This window comes from Cyanistes caeruleus, chromosome 3 (assembly GCF_971803275.1).
Source record: "Cyanistes caeruleus chromosome 3, bCyaCae1.hap1.1, whole genome shotgun sequence".
NCBI lineage: Eukaryota > Metazoa > Chordata > Aves > Passeriformes > Paridae > Cyanistes > Cyanistes caeruleus.
In genome coordinates, this window is record NC_141703.1 from 71,573,824 (window position 1) to 71,588,627 (window position 14,804).

At 41.2% G+C, this 14,804-nt stretch overlaps 1 protein-coding gene across 6 annotated transcripts; it reads left to right on the forward strand.

Annotated features, from left to right (window-relative positions):
* Positions 1 to 4,134: 4,134 nt before the first annotated feature.
* Positions 4,135 to 13,232, forward strand: EEF1AKMT1 (EEF1A lysine methyltransferase 1). Of its 6 annotated transcripts, none has more exons than XM_086881891.1 (5): positions 4,135 to 4,192; positions 7,537 to 7,686; positions 8,575 to 8,657; positions 9,304 to 9,584; positions 10,747 to 13,232. In XM_086881891.1, exons 2-5 carry the CDS (start codon positions 7,540 to 7,542, stop codon positions 10,872 to 10,874), a joined length of 639 nt encoding a protein of 212 aa, XP_086738017.1. In that variant the 5' UTR covers positions 4,135 to 4,192; positions 7,537 to 7,539; the 3' UTR covers positions 10,875 to 13,232. The 6 variants fall into 6 exon arrangements, with proteins under 6 accessions (XP_086738017.1, XP_023775432.1, XP_023775423.1 ...); XM_023919664.2 differs by lacking the exon at positions 4,135 to 4,192 and adding an exon at positions 4,219 to 4,738; XM_023919655.2 differs by lacking the exon at positions 4,135 to 4,192 and adding an exon at positions 4,231 to 7,260.
* The last annotated feature ends 1,572 nt before the right edge of the window (positions 13,233 to 14,804 follow it).

Consider the following 14,804-nt stretch of genomic DNA (forward strand, 5'->3'; position numbering starts at 1 on the left):
TGGATACCTGTTTTGTATCTTGGTTAAAATGTTTGTTACCTGCATCCCTTAAGATGGCCAGATAATGTCTAGATCCTGTGAGTGTAACTATTTAAGATACCAGTATAGTCTGTAAAAGGAGGACAGTGTAATTTTGCTTTAGGGACAGAGAAAAGGGAGTCCTTCTCTTATTTTTCTTAGCAGTATATATATATAGTCTGAATTGGAGTTTCAAAAGCAGAAAGCAGTAATAAACCCCATTTACTGTTCAGGAAAAGAAATGTTTTCTTTCGTAACACTATCTGATTTCTATTTTCTTCCTTCTCCTTAAAGAGCGTGTGTGAAATGAGTGCAGAGGTATGTGTAGGAAAAAGTGTAAAATCTGCTGCTGTACATGTTTGCTACTTGACTGCATTTTCTGTTCCACTTTAATTTTACTGGTTTTGCTAAATATATTTTATATATTTTCCTTCCTGCTTCTTGTGATGGCAGAGTGATTACATATTTTGAGGGAAAAAGCAAAAACAACCATGACAAGGGTCTGGGGCCAGAAAATGCCATGAAGATTGGCTGTTACTGTGTATCTTGGGATATTTTTTGAGAGAATTGTGAAAGTCAGAAGCTGTGGTAAAATCTATGGGGATGTGAAAATGTACAGAAGTACAGGTACTGGTAATTTCTGTTGTAGGGTTGGGTGGTTTTGTTGTTTTGGTTTTTTTTCAAATGCTTGTAAAGTCTGTTTAAAATGTCAGTACCGCTAGGTGGTATTAAGTGACTAATGGTCACTTATGCAGAGCATTTTTCTGTCTGAAAGCTGTAGCCCTCTGTGGATCCTGAATCACTTCCAAGGGATGCATAAAGCTTGGCAAAATAGAAAGAAGTCACAGGGATCCTGTCTCACTGTCATGTTTCTAACATTTCTATCTCCACAGAGAAAGAGTTGGGACTCCATGAACTATTTAAAGATGAAAGCTTACTTCTGTACTTGAATTCCTGGAGAGACTGCCAGCTTTTAGGAGGCTGACTGTCAGTCTGTCCTCCTGTTGTGCCACGAGGTCTTGGGAAGCTGTGGTGCACCTGGCCCACAGGTACCCCACGGGGCTCCAACACACATTTGATTTTGCATCTGTAGGGGGAACAGCTTGGGAGTGAGAGTAAAAGTGCACCAAGCTTTGCTTACAAAGAGGAGGTGTTGCAGGTTATTTTCCAAGTAGAGTATTTCCACTTTGCTATTTTCCATCATCAGGTGTAGCATTATGTTGTCATTAACTAGAAATAATCCTTGTATGGTTGTAAAGCATTGTGTGCTTCGCTGCCTTCCAAATCAATGTGCAGTTGGTTTGCCAGCCCTAAACATGTTGAGGTTTTTGTTTTGGGTTTTTTTTCCAGAAAAAGGGTACTAGAAACATTGTAGAATTAATGGCAACAGGGAAGATTCTACAATTAGAATTTAATAATATATTTTCATCTTAATTAAAGCAGATTATATTTTTTCATATGGCTATGGCTTATACTACACTAAGAATGAAACTAGAATTTCATTAGTAGAGAAAAAATACAAGACAGTAAAAATAAAAACTCAAACCCCCAAACAGAAAAGCATTGTAACAAGTTGCTATTTCCGGGGTAGAACTGTGTTTTAAAACACTGTTTTTGATCTAGAGAATGATTAGTGAGGGGGCAGTGATCTATGCCATCAGGCTTGTCTCAAGGACACCGGTGTCACTGCTGTGTGACATGGGTCTGTCAGTGAACGGACAGGGAGACAGCTTAACTGGAAATACCTGTCTGCAAAAAATAATAGGGAACAATAAAGCCCAAATATTTATAAGAAATTTCTTTCAGGATGGACTTTACAAGTATTCCTGTGTTTGTGATTCATTTGTCCTTGCATCTCAAAGAAATTGCAGTAAGAGATAACCTGTTTTTTTTCCTTCCTACAGGGTCACTTGAGCTCCTTTGGAGCTTTGCTTCTAGAACTGTCGTGTAACAGGATTCAGGCAAGGCCCTGAGCTGTGTTTGTTGCCAAGTAGTATCTGATATCATAACCTAAATAATGTCATCCTGCCCGCCCCCAAGCCCCCACACAGCCATGTGCCCTTATGTGATCTGTCTAACCTTTCTGGTGAGGAGGAATTGCTTGCCAAGGGGCAGTCTGCTGCTCTGGGAAATCTGGACTGAGAGTGTGTACTGCCCTAGTCTTATTTCTGCTTTCATTATCAGCCCTGTTTTTCATGTAAAATGCCTTACAAACATGCACGAAATAGAAAAATTACTGAAGTGTCACTTTACTGTAGTACCTAAGCCACATTTCTTGCTGCACTCAGTAATGCTATGCAGGTATCAATATCAAGGCAATTATCACTTTGCACAATGCAGGGAAAAGGGGTTGGTTTGTTTGTTTTAAATTACAGCAGTGGTGATAGCATAAATAGATATGAATGCCCTCCATATGTGATAGTCTTCTGTGCTGGGATGAAGACTTGTTTTTGTCGAGAACTTTCAACGACAAAGTGGGTAATGCACTGAATGCCAGATCCACACTGCAAAGAAGTCTTTTAAACCAAATGAGAATGTCCACAGTTCTCTACTGTCATGAAAAACCTTGTTTCCACATTAGGGAGGTTAAAAATATGGACATCTGAAGAAAAATTAGCCTATCTCCATACCCTGTGGTGGCAAGAAAATTTGATTATCTGCTGCGATGTAAGCTGTGCTGCAAAAATATGTTATCATGAATTTAATATTTCTGTCTTCCAAAGCAATAGTTCTGCTCTGTTTGTTAATGCCCAGTGCTGAGCCCCTGACTTTCTGTTCAGCCACAATGAAATGTTGTGGCAGATGAAGACTGAGCAGGTTGTAGGTAAAACAGCAGTTTCTTATTCAGCTCACTGCTGATACTTGTTGCTCTGGAGAACAGGAGGAGAGTCTGCTGTCAGGTTAATAATCCAGTGGGCAGCCTCCTGTGAGTTGGTTTATAGGAGAGTCATTGCATGATAGAAAGATAACACTATGCACATGATTTTTACAGATATCAGACTTTATAAAAAAGGAATGAGGAAAATGGGTGAGCTTTTGGTCTTGGGGCAATGAAATCATGAGAAGTGCCAGACAAGCATGTTCTTCCTATGCATGAGAAACAGGAAAATTGGAAGTTTTTATAACCAAAGGCAAAGATCTAATGAATTAATTTTTTCCCTGCTGCTTTAGTGAGATCCCACCTCGAACACTGCTTCCAGCTCTGGGGTCCCCAGCACAAGGACGTTGCTCTGTCGGAGCAAGTCCCAGGGAGGGACACCAGGATGATTAGAGGCAGGGAATACCTCTTGCGTGAGTGAAGGTTAATAGAATTGGGCATGTTCAGCCTGGAAAAGAGAAGGATTTAGGGTCACCTAAATCTTCTAGTACCTGAAGGAAGCCTACAAAAAGGATGGAGAGAAATTTTTTATAGGGGTATATAGTGACAGGACAAGAGGAAATGGCTTCAGACTGAAAGCAAGTACGTTTAGATGAGATACTAGAAAGAAATGCTTTACTGTGACCGTGGTGAGGCACTGGAACAGGTCCCCCAGAGAAGCCGGGGATTATCCCTGAAAGTGTTCAAAGCCAGGTTGGATGGGTCTTGAAGCAGCCTGGGATAGCGGAAGGTGTTCCTTCCCACAGCAGTGGGTGTGAAACTAGATGGTCTTTAAGGTCCCTTCCAACCCAAACCATTCTATGATTTTATAAAGTTAAGCAAGGAGGTATTTTAAAACTTGCTATCTTTTGAAAGCATCTAAGAGTCGGCTGGACTTCTGTTTGTATGCAAGAAAAGGAGCTTGTTCCAGCCTGCTAATGGGTAATAGAAATGGAAAGCCTGGACAGAAGAGCCAGATGTAAAAAAACAGTTTGGGGCTCTGGGCTGCGGTGCAAGGCAGAAGCTCGTGGTTTTTGAACACTGACATGTCACTCGAGGGCTGCCTGTGCTCTCCAAGTCTGACAGGCCGCGTGTCCGTGGCTGCCCAGCCGCACTCCCGTACCTGTCCCACATCCCGGCGCACGCGCAATTCCCCGCCGCGCTCGCGGGCGGGGCCTCAGGGGCGTGGCCGGGAGTTCCGCCTGACCCCGCCCCTTCCCGCCGCGCCCAGCAGGGGGCGCGCGGCCCCCGGCGCGCGCGGGGCGGGGGCGGGGCCTGGGGCGAGCTGCGCGCGCGCGCGGAGGGAGCCGGCGGGCGGTGAGTGGCGCGAGGGGCGCGCACGCGGGGAAAGGCGCGGCCCGGGGCATCCGCGCGCGCCCGCCCGTGACCGCCGTGAGGGCGGCGGCGCTCCCGTCCAGGGGCGGCGGGGCCGCGGCGGCGCGGAGACCCCTCACCGACCCCATCGCCGACCCTTTACCGACCCCTCACCGGCCCCTCACCGACCCGTCACCGACCCCTCACTGCCTGACCCCGCTGCGCCCCGCGGGCGATGGCGGCCGAAGTGTGGACGGGCTAGCCGGGGTCACCCCTTGCCTCCTCGGGGTTCTGTGTGGCTGGGGGGTGCCCTCAAAGCGATACACGCGGGAGGGGACGGCAGGAAAGGGCCTTCTCCGGGAACCCTCCGTGTGTCCCGTCAGCCACGTGTAGGGGGACCGGCCGTCCCGAGCTCCGCCTGCGCGCCCTCAGTGCTTTCTGAAAAGGATGGGAATGGAGCTGGGACACATCCTATTTTCCTTTTGCTTGAAGTAGCCACCAGGCCTGCTGACTTTACTTTGCTAATCCAGTGTAGTTTCTGTGTATTTGGTAATCCTCTGAAAACTTCTCTTCTATGAACTTCATGTGTCACTTTGACGCATTGTGAAATCCCGGCTTTTGAGGTGTCAGGGCACAAGGCCAGACATTTAGTATCTTTCCAGTCTATGAGATCAGGACTTCTCTACCTCCAGACAGGTGGTTGCAGCCCCTTCCAGGTGATTTTCATTACGGTTGCACACCGCTGGCCAGCTTTTCTCGGTGTGTGCTGCAAACACCGTGGATGATGAGCTGCGTATCTCAGAGACTGACTTGGGCAGATTGGAAAAAACGCAGAGAACTAGATTTAACTCCATTTCGTGCTCTCTGCCTTTTGTTCGAGGTTACTCTTAGAATAAAATCTTTTCTGAAGTTGCACATACGCTTTTTGTTTTCTTGGTAAAAGATCTAAAGGGCTAACACTCTTCCTAGTGATGAATGGCATGGCTTTCCAGTTGTATTTCTATTCCATGGCCTTTTAGCAGTCTTTCCTACTGTTTTCTCATCACCTGTTCTCCACATGCCAGAGGCACTGTGGGTTTCTGTGCTTCTCATCCTCCTACAGAACTTTCAGGGTTGCTTTTGGACTTGAAAGCAGTGAACTTTCTGGAAGGGATAGTAAAGGGATTTCAAAGAGTAGAACTGTCTTCCTTGAAGAAATTTACAAGTCTTGTACACATAAACTCACTTTAAGAGTTTTCTGATGTAGTTCTTAAGCATGAGAATGTCTTCATGCTAGTAACCTGAGTCACTATATGCATTCAGAAAAATATATTGAATTTTGGAGGCGTTTGTAATAGGTGTATGTAATATTTTTAGCATATGTTCTGAGTTACCTCTCCTTGCAAAACATCACAGTTACTTCTTGGTTCCTAAGGCTTTAATTTACAAACCAAAAGGAAGGCTATGAAAAAAATCAACAAAAAGATTATTAATAGATAAAAGATGTCTATGGCAGTATGCCTTTTTATCTCCTGAAACAATGGCAAATTCTTCATCAGCAGATTTATCTGTGCGGGTGTGGTTTCATGGGCATGGATTTAGTCCTTTCACATGCCAGTAGGGGCTCACTGAACAGAAAATCAAAAAATTTCAACTTTTGACTAAAAAGCAGAAACTTTGCTGTTCAGTTTCAGCTTTCAGCTGTTTCAGTTTCTTAGTGTCAAAGCATAGATGTGTTTTTGCTTAAGGGGTAATAGCAAACCAAATTACTGTATGTATCATTCAGTTAATAAAAAAAAAATTGTGTATTAAGGAGTGATTGCAAATTTCTACCATTTCTACCAAAAATGAATTGTTGGCTAGGACCTAAAATGGGTCTATGTATTGTTAGAGTTATTGTTATGGTTCTGTGTATTGTTAGAGCATTGTGGCTAGAAACTGTGTTATCTGTCTGGACATACAGTCATTTCTATAATAAATACTTTAAATAATTTGTAATTTAATAATGTAAATATTCTTAAAGCATTTGTGTTCTATTCAACAAAATCTATGGGAAGAATAATGATTTTGGTTTTACTAGGTAGATAGACTGTGGAATTCTCTTGTGTGAGGCTAATGTCTCAGGTGGGTCTTTTGGCTGTGAACAATTCCCTGTTCGGCCAGCCTGGCCTGAGAAGCCAGCAAGTCAATAAATGATACTCTGGAAAAGCCAGATAAGAGATGTCCTTAGGTGTGTGCTGTGTCAGAGGAATGGCAATGTTATCTCACAGTGCTAGGATAAGGTACCATTTTTCCAGCAAGAAGGAAGAAGCTGTTTTAGGAGACTTCATCTTGAAAGCTCTGCTAAAGCAGAAGGAAGGGTTGAAGGGGAGGAGACTGCCAGTTCTGGAGCTCTCCTTGTAATGCAGGGAATGAGAAGAAAAACCATGGGCAGCTCCACTTGAAATTACTCAAAATGTTTACTCACTATTCAGGTGGCCATAGCTCTTGGTGACTTCTGCATAATGCAGGTGTGTCCCTGTCTCCAGGCTCAGTTAAAGACATTGCTCGTGTGGTGGTTCTTAGGCCAGATGCAGGGAAAATGGGTTTCTTGAGCGAAGGCTCTTTCTCAGATTTCTCCAGTGCTTTTCACGTGCTGAGTCCTTTCAAGCAATTCTTCCACGAGGTGGCACCGTTCCCTGGGAGAGGCTGCTGCGCTGCCTGGGGTCAAAGGGCTCAGGGATGCTTCCGGGCAGAACCCACTTCAGCAGCTTTCTGAAAATGGCTGTACTTTTCCGTTCTTTCCGTGTCTCTTTGGAGCTTCCTGACTGCTTTGTGGGGTTTTTTTTAGTTTTTGTGTTTTGGGGTTTTTTTTCCCTTTTAGATTTGTGGCATTTAGAGGAATCATTTTTTTATGGCATGGAAGTTAAAACCAGGTGATGCCGAGCTAGAATGCTGGTTTACTTCATTTGGAGTTAAAATTGTGTGGCTTTTGAACATGGAAAGGAATGACCAATAGCTATCATTATTTCTAGGAAGGAAGGGAATTATTTCTACAGGATTTTCCAGATTTTCCTGTGAAGGAAATGAAGAATTATAATGTCAACTTTGCTGTAAGAATACAAGCCAAATCCATGTTGTATAGAAAGGGAACAGTGTTGCTGTTCTTCCTGAATTCTCTGTGGAGACTTGTTATTTCCAATTGACCTCTTGCTGATTTAAGAGCACTTAAGCAAAGGGAATAAGTTTTCTTTTGTTTAGAGGTTTTCCTAGTTAGCTGCATTCTTGGTGGAAGTTGTTTTACTTCACAAGATTATGCTGTTACAAAAAACATTCACCATTGAAAAGGGTTTATTTAATTAATTTCTTTTTTCTTGTTGACATCTAAGAAAATGGACGATGATGATGACATCCCCCAGCTTTCATCCCATACGTTGGCTGCCCTCCAGGAGTTCTATTTGGAGCAGCAGCAGAGAGAAGGCATGAAGACCTCCCAAGGGTTTAATCAATATTCCATTGGCTCAATAGAAGAAGACTGGGTAAGAAACCATAAATTTCAGTAAATCAAGCACAGAGGAGTAGCCCTGACCGAGTTTCTTTTGTGGCTGGATAATAAAATGAAATTAAAGAGGGGAATGCTCAGGACATTCCTATTAATGGATGGCAACACTGTAGGGAAATTTTTTTTAGTATTAAATCTGAGTATAGTTGTTTGCTCTGCATGTGCATGGGGGGTACAAACTGAAAGTACATGGAGAGGGAATAAAGCTGCTAACAGAAGCATCTGTCCCTTCTGGAAAATTTAACTCCAGCCTGGGATAGTAGTAAAGACTCTGCCCTGAGTCTGAGACAAACATAGTGTAACAAGACCAAGTGATCTTTCATATCACATTTTCTTGTGTGTGTTTTATTTCTTTATTTTTGAGGATGGCTGTTTTACTGGTTGTTTTTATTTGTGACAGACTGATTTCTGATTTGTCTCTGGGTTGGGTTTTTTTGGTCTTCTTTTTTCTGATCCATTCTGATTTAGGTTCTTTTTTTTATCCTTTTCTTTCTTCCTATACTGTCACTTTTCAAAGTCCTTTTTCCTTGTCTGCTGAAGTAACTCAATTTAAGAGCACATAAATAATGTGCATCTGCACACCGGGTTTGAAATACCTTGTCAGTGGTTTGGATTACTTGGTTTTCCTGATACTGCATTTCACGCTTTGGAAACACAAGGGTGTAAGGTATTTGCTGTATATCTGTAACTAGGTTACAAGGTAGAAAGACTGTCAGGATAACAGTCACCTTTCCAGTTGACAGTTTGTGAACTGAAAAGTTGCTATGGATTGTGGTTTTCTTCAGTTACGACTCGCCACACGTAACTCTGCATAGCACAGCCAGAAGATTTGATGTTGTTTGTAATTGTGCATTATCTTTCTCAGCAACTGAGCCAGTTTTGGTACAGTGATGAAACTGCATCGTGCCTGGCTAAGGAAGCAGTTCTGGCAGCAGGAAAAGGTGGCAGGTAGGTTCTAATAATTGTGTTGTAGATTTAACATATCTTTTCTGCAAATATTTTGTTTCTGCTATATAGACAAGAGCATGCAGTTTAATTCATTACTCATTATACTTCAGTTCTGTTCAACTGAGATAACTGCAGAGCTGCTTTGATATTATTTAGTTAATAGTTTATACTGATCTGCCTGTTTATTATGTCACTGAATGTTGTAGGCTGTACCTTGTAAAAGTTTACTATGAATATTCTTAATTTTTTGAGAAATACAAAGTGCTTCAGAGCATATTATTGACTTGTAATTACTTTCTTAGTTTTTATATTATGTTTCTGTAGGACAGATGGAAAAAACTTGGTTTTCTTCCTACTTTTATAAACAGTAATTTTTCATTTTTTGAGTGTACTTCCTTGCTTTTCTGAAACAAGACTTTCTCTGTAGTTAAGCTTAAGATCTTTATTTAGCCTAGGGTTGACTTCCATATTTAAGACTTTGTTACTAAAGTAATTAATTGTTAGAATGGAGGAAGAATACTTTCCACTTTTGGGACTAATGTTTAAGATGTTTTCCCAAAGCCTCTCTGCGGACTGCTGTAGAATTTTATTGCTGTTGTTTGTCTTTTAAAATTACAATTTTAAGTTACTGTGTGGTTTTTTTTAGGATAGCGTGTGTCAGTGCACCGAGTGTGTACCAGAAACTGAAAGAACAGGACAGTGAAGATTTTTCTGTGTGTATACTGGAGTATGACAGAAGGTTTTCTGTGTATGGAGAAGAATTTATTTTCTATGATTACAACCACCCTTTGGACTTACCTGAAAATGTCCTGCCACACAGTTTTGACATCGTAATAGCTGATCCACCCTATCTATCTGAGGAATGTCTTCAAAAGACTGCAGAGACCATCAAATATCTAACAAAAGGAAAGATTCTGCTTTGTACAGGTATAACCAATAAAAATATTAGGTCCCCTTAAGTACCTTTTTCTCTCTTTCTAATGACAAACTTACATGAGAAAAATACTAACTCAATAATCTGAATTATCATCAGTTTAAGGAAGAATATGCATCCCAAACTTTTTATTTGAGTACTTGAGTTCAGCCTTTATTTTAAACAGAAGGCAAGTTGGTTTTAATAGTTCAAGCCAGTACTTTCTTCCTATGGCATTATGAATTTTACTGAATTTTTGAAGAACTATAAAGTCATCCAGCAAAATTCCAGAAATATAATTTTTCTTGTAGAAGGGCCACTTTATAATTGCAGTGATTGAAATCTGGAAATGGCAGACACAGGTGCAAGTTATTGTTTATGTGTAAGTTTATGCTGAAATACAGCAGAAGGAATTAAAAAACAGTAATAAAAGCAGAAACCAGATAAACAGATATCTGTACTTGTGGAAGATGCACTTGCTGGTTTGAGAAGTGATGTGTGTCTACCCAAGTAATGGCTTTTCTTAAACTGTATTGTTACTACTGTATTGTTATCTGAAGACATCTGGGAAACCTTTCCAAAAAGCAAAAACCCCTCTGTATGTACAATTTGAGGGAAGGCAGCCGAGCAGACAAAATAAAGAAAAATTAAAATAATGTGGCCACAGAAAGCCTGCTCCTTGGTTTAAGTGCACGTGGCACACAAGGGTGGTTCTCAGAAGTTTTTCCCTAGAATGGATAGGTGGTCCTTCAGTTTTCTGCTCAAAGCAGTGATTTCTCAGTGTAGCTGCAAATATCACACCATGGTTTATGTAAGTGAAAGTGTAGATGTAATCTGTTTGCATTTCCCATGGCGCCCTACCATTTAACTTCCTTGGAATGTAGCAAGAAGACCGAGTTCAAGTTTGCTTGCTGTAAAAAGGACACTGATACCCTCTACTTATTTTTATGAAATTTCTTGGACATTCATTTCCTTGGGATGTCTTCCATTTTTCTAGATTTATTGTAAGTTTCCCAGTAGATTCTGCTGTTAAGGAAGGGGGAGAGTGTAGCTGCTTTCAGCCTGCCTTCCTTAAAAAACCAGCCTCTCTATGTATGCATTTTGGAGGAGCTATTAAAAAAGTTCAAATATTCTGTAACTCTCTTTCTTTTTCAATACGAATTATTTTTGCTGCAGGTGCAGTCATGGAGGAACAGGCAGCAAAGCATCTTGGTGTGAAGATGTGCAAGTTTATTCCAAAACACTCACGAAATTTAGCCAATGAATTTCGATGTTATGTGAACTATGCTTCTGGACTGGACTGATTCTCCTAAGATCATCTACAGATCTACAACAAGTCAAGCTTCTTTCTGTTTTTTATCAGTTACAGCACATTTCTCAGGGCTGAAATATCCAGTTCTGAGTACTGTTTTCTGGGATATCTGGAATCAACAGTGTGATAGCCTCTCTCTTTTAAATGAGTAAGCATTTGCAGTTACTGTGTTTCATATTAGGTAAATGCAGACCAAGCAACGCAGGTGCTGGATAATGGGAACTTCTCTGTTAGAGTTTCATTTAATGGTAGCTTTTACCATTTGAGGACACATCAGTGAGATCTTAGAAGTGATTTTAGCTTATAGCAACACATAGGTGTTTGCCTTGCAGGCATCAGAATCATAATTGCCAAAGAGTTTGATACTTCTGTAGTAATGTGGCCCATACATGTCCCTTAAATCTTGAACCACAATGGCTCTGATTAAGTGTAGTGCCTGCTTTTTAATAATTTCAATATCAAACTAAAGAGGATCTGCAGGTATGTCAAATTTATAGTTACAAGAATGGGTTTTTTTTCAGTTGTCTGGTCTTATCTTTTTCTCCTGTTCTACAGACAGCAGCAGAGCAGTAGAATAGAAGCATCTTAAAAATCATTGAATCTTACAAGGCCACTGAGGAATAACATATTGATAAACTCCCACTGTTTCAAATAGAAAAGTGTTAGATTTATATTCAAGGTTTGGATTATATGTTAGTCAAAATAGATGATATACTGGAAAAACTTTGCATAAGTAGAGATTTTTGATAATTGAGAATTTTAAAGCCAGTTTTGACTAACCTTTTAACTACTACTAAAGTACTTTTGGCTGAAGTTCATAACTTTCAAGGCACTCAACACTTATAATCTCTAAAAACACTCTACAAAACACAAGCACTTGTCTTTGTATGCCACACTGTGTAAAGGCTAACCGAAATGCTGCATCTACAAACTGAATCACATGAAATCAAGTACCAAATTTATTTTGTGGTGGGAATAAACCTAATTAAGCTTGTGATATGAGACTTTTTATAAGGCAATGATAATACTCATCTTTCTGCTGTTTGAATGCAGATTTTCCCATCTAGTGGAGTAAACAGCTGACCAGAAATAATATAGATGGATTATAATCCTTCCTCAGAGAGGCACTTAGAGAATGGTGCTGTCTGAGCTGGACACAACTGTGAATCATAAATATCCACCCAAGCCACTGTAGCTCTCCTCCCTATTTTCCAAGAGATCTGTTTGCTTCCCAAGGCTTTGCCCTCGTCATATTTTATACCTGCTGCTTCTTTGCTGCATGTAGTGTTCCATGGTAACAGTTTTCTTCTTCTTTGACATGCCTTGGTTTCTGTCAGACTGGTCACAGGTGTTGTTAAAATGAGGGAAGTGCAGCAGAGGAAGCGCTCGCAGGGAGAACAGGCACTGGCCTCTCCTTTCTGGTCTGTGAGCCCATGGCCCATACAGTCTTGCCTTTCAAACCAGATGCCATCCTTGCTGATGAGCCAGAGCTCCTCTGGAAATGACTGTCCACAGGTGAAATACATCTGGGTTTAGGTGTTTTCCAGGAGGCTACACCATCACTTTTATGTGGCCAGATTGAAAATAAAGGAAATCACAATGGTAATTGCATACCTGCTGGCACTAAGCTGTACTTTAAACTGGTTTATTACCTCAGTGTCTTCATACCAAACAGATGGAGACAATGAAGTAACTCGTGAAACTTTGTTTTTAACTACACAGAAACTTCAAGTGGGACAGGTATGATTGCTGGAAGGGATGATACTGTTTCCTGCCACCCACCTAAATTAGAATGTTCAAATTGAAGCCTCACCTGCTTTGCTGCTTGGCTCACTTCATTTTGGTAAATGTGTTATTGGGCTCCCCATAGCAAGAGTTAAAAGTCAACTTGGCTAACTTCATCAGAGGTATTTCTTAAAAAGTGCACCATTCAGTTGTACCAAGAAGTTCAATTCCAAGAAAATCACTGCTGCTTCTCACATGTAGGTCAGACCACTTTGAAAAGGGGCACTGTGAAGATGCATAGTTATGGAATTAAGGGTACATGAAAATCTGTGCAGATGCATTCAACACAGCAGCCTGTTGTCCACCAGCTTCCCTCTTAAAAGCCTGGAGAGTGCAGGCAGCTGCCCAAGCAGAGCTTGACTAGTGGCATTTACAGCCTTCATCAGTGATAGGAGGTAAGCTATTTTTGTCATACTTGATTCCTGTTTCTGAGAAGGGTACAAGTCACAAATATCCATAGTGAATTTGTATTTTGTGCCAGTGTGGTAACTTTAAGAAATAGTATGTGACAGCAAAACCCCCTTTTCTTCTGTAACAGGATTGTGAATAAAAATATCAGTGTCAAGTAGTGATTGACTTTACTGGGGGTGTCTGATGGATGGACTTTCTGATGGAACAGGCTTTGGTGAAGTGTCAGCACCATGCTACTTTTCCAGTGGCATTTATGACTGCACAGTCATATGTGCTACAGCCTCTTTAACTACCCTGGTCCAGGCAGTTGTTACGGCTGTTCCCTAATCCCAGTGAGATTAATGGGTGTTTTTACTTTCTGAGCACATCACAGCTTTTTTCCCTTTTCTTCCTGCTGCTTTCATGTTCATGTTGCCCCATGCAATTCCCTGTTTACCTGTAGCTGTAGATCTTCACCTATTCAGACAGACACCTTCAGGTGATGACCGGCAAGTAAACCCAAACTAGCATCTCAGGCTTTCCTCAGCCTTCCTGAATGATTGGAATTTTCCAAATTACCTTAAGTGATAATACAGACAAGAAAATAATCTCTTTACTGAGGATATTGTTCAGTGTTTTGTGGGTCCTAATGTATTCCAGGGACAACCTTGTTGAAGGAAAAGATTTTCCTGGCACAACAAAAAAATTTCTTAAATCAGCTGCAGCTGCCAGATAATTCTAGCTTTGAATTGTTTGCATTTATTGGGCCTGGAGTTGGTTCAGTGAGGCATTTCATGTCTGCCTTCTGTCAACAGTTTGTGAAGCCTTGAAGCAACTCCAAGGAACACTCCCTCCCCCATGCAAATTAAAGGCTTCAGCAGCTGTAACCAGAGGGCTGGAAGCTGGAAAATGTCACACCACATTGGAAGTGAAACTGATATAAATCCATGATGTGATGACCTTGTTAAAAAAACAAACAATTCCAAACAAATGCAAACTACATTTAACACTCAACCTTTCCCACATGAGTAATGTGGAGAGAAAGGATATATGGAAGGATATTTTGAAGGCCAGCAAGTGTTTGTGTAGCTAATAGCTCTTGTTCACTACCAAAATATCAAACAGTTGCTTGTGCTAAAACATAATCAGCTTTTAAGAGACACCAAACTGGAAAGCTGGATCAGGAAGCAGATTGGCTCAGCTAAAAAGTCTGTCACAGAGGAAAAGGAGGATTAAGAAGGGAAAATGTGCTTCTGAACAAAATCACATAAAGATGCCTGAACCATAGGAAACTTTCTGCACTTGTTGCAGTGTGATGAGGAGGTCGCCAACACAAGCGCTCTATTGACCAATGGAGGTTTTGCAGTTCTCAGCTACTTTCAGTCATCCGATTTCTGAAACTTTCTATAATCTGAAACATCTCCTTTTCTGGATTGGACAAACTGATTGTTCCATTTACCTGATTTTAGCTTGCACCTCCCAGGAATTCCCTGAACATGCTCTAGTTACTTGAAAACCTCAAAATGACTCCATGATTTATGGCTGGAGGACAGGAGAGTTGCAATAAAAAATGAGATTTTTTTTTTCCACCACATCATGCAAATATATTCATGTGCTCTAATAACTAATTTGTTGCAGACAAATTTGTATAACAAAAGTGTGTGGGCAGACAGTGAGTTCTGCTGGAGGGCAGTGTTAGGCCAGACTTAGCTGGTAGCCCCTCTGGGTATTTATTACAAGTGCTGCA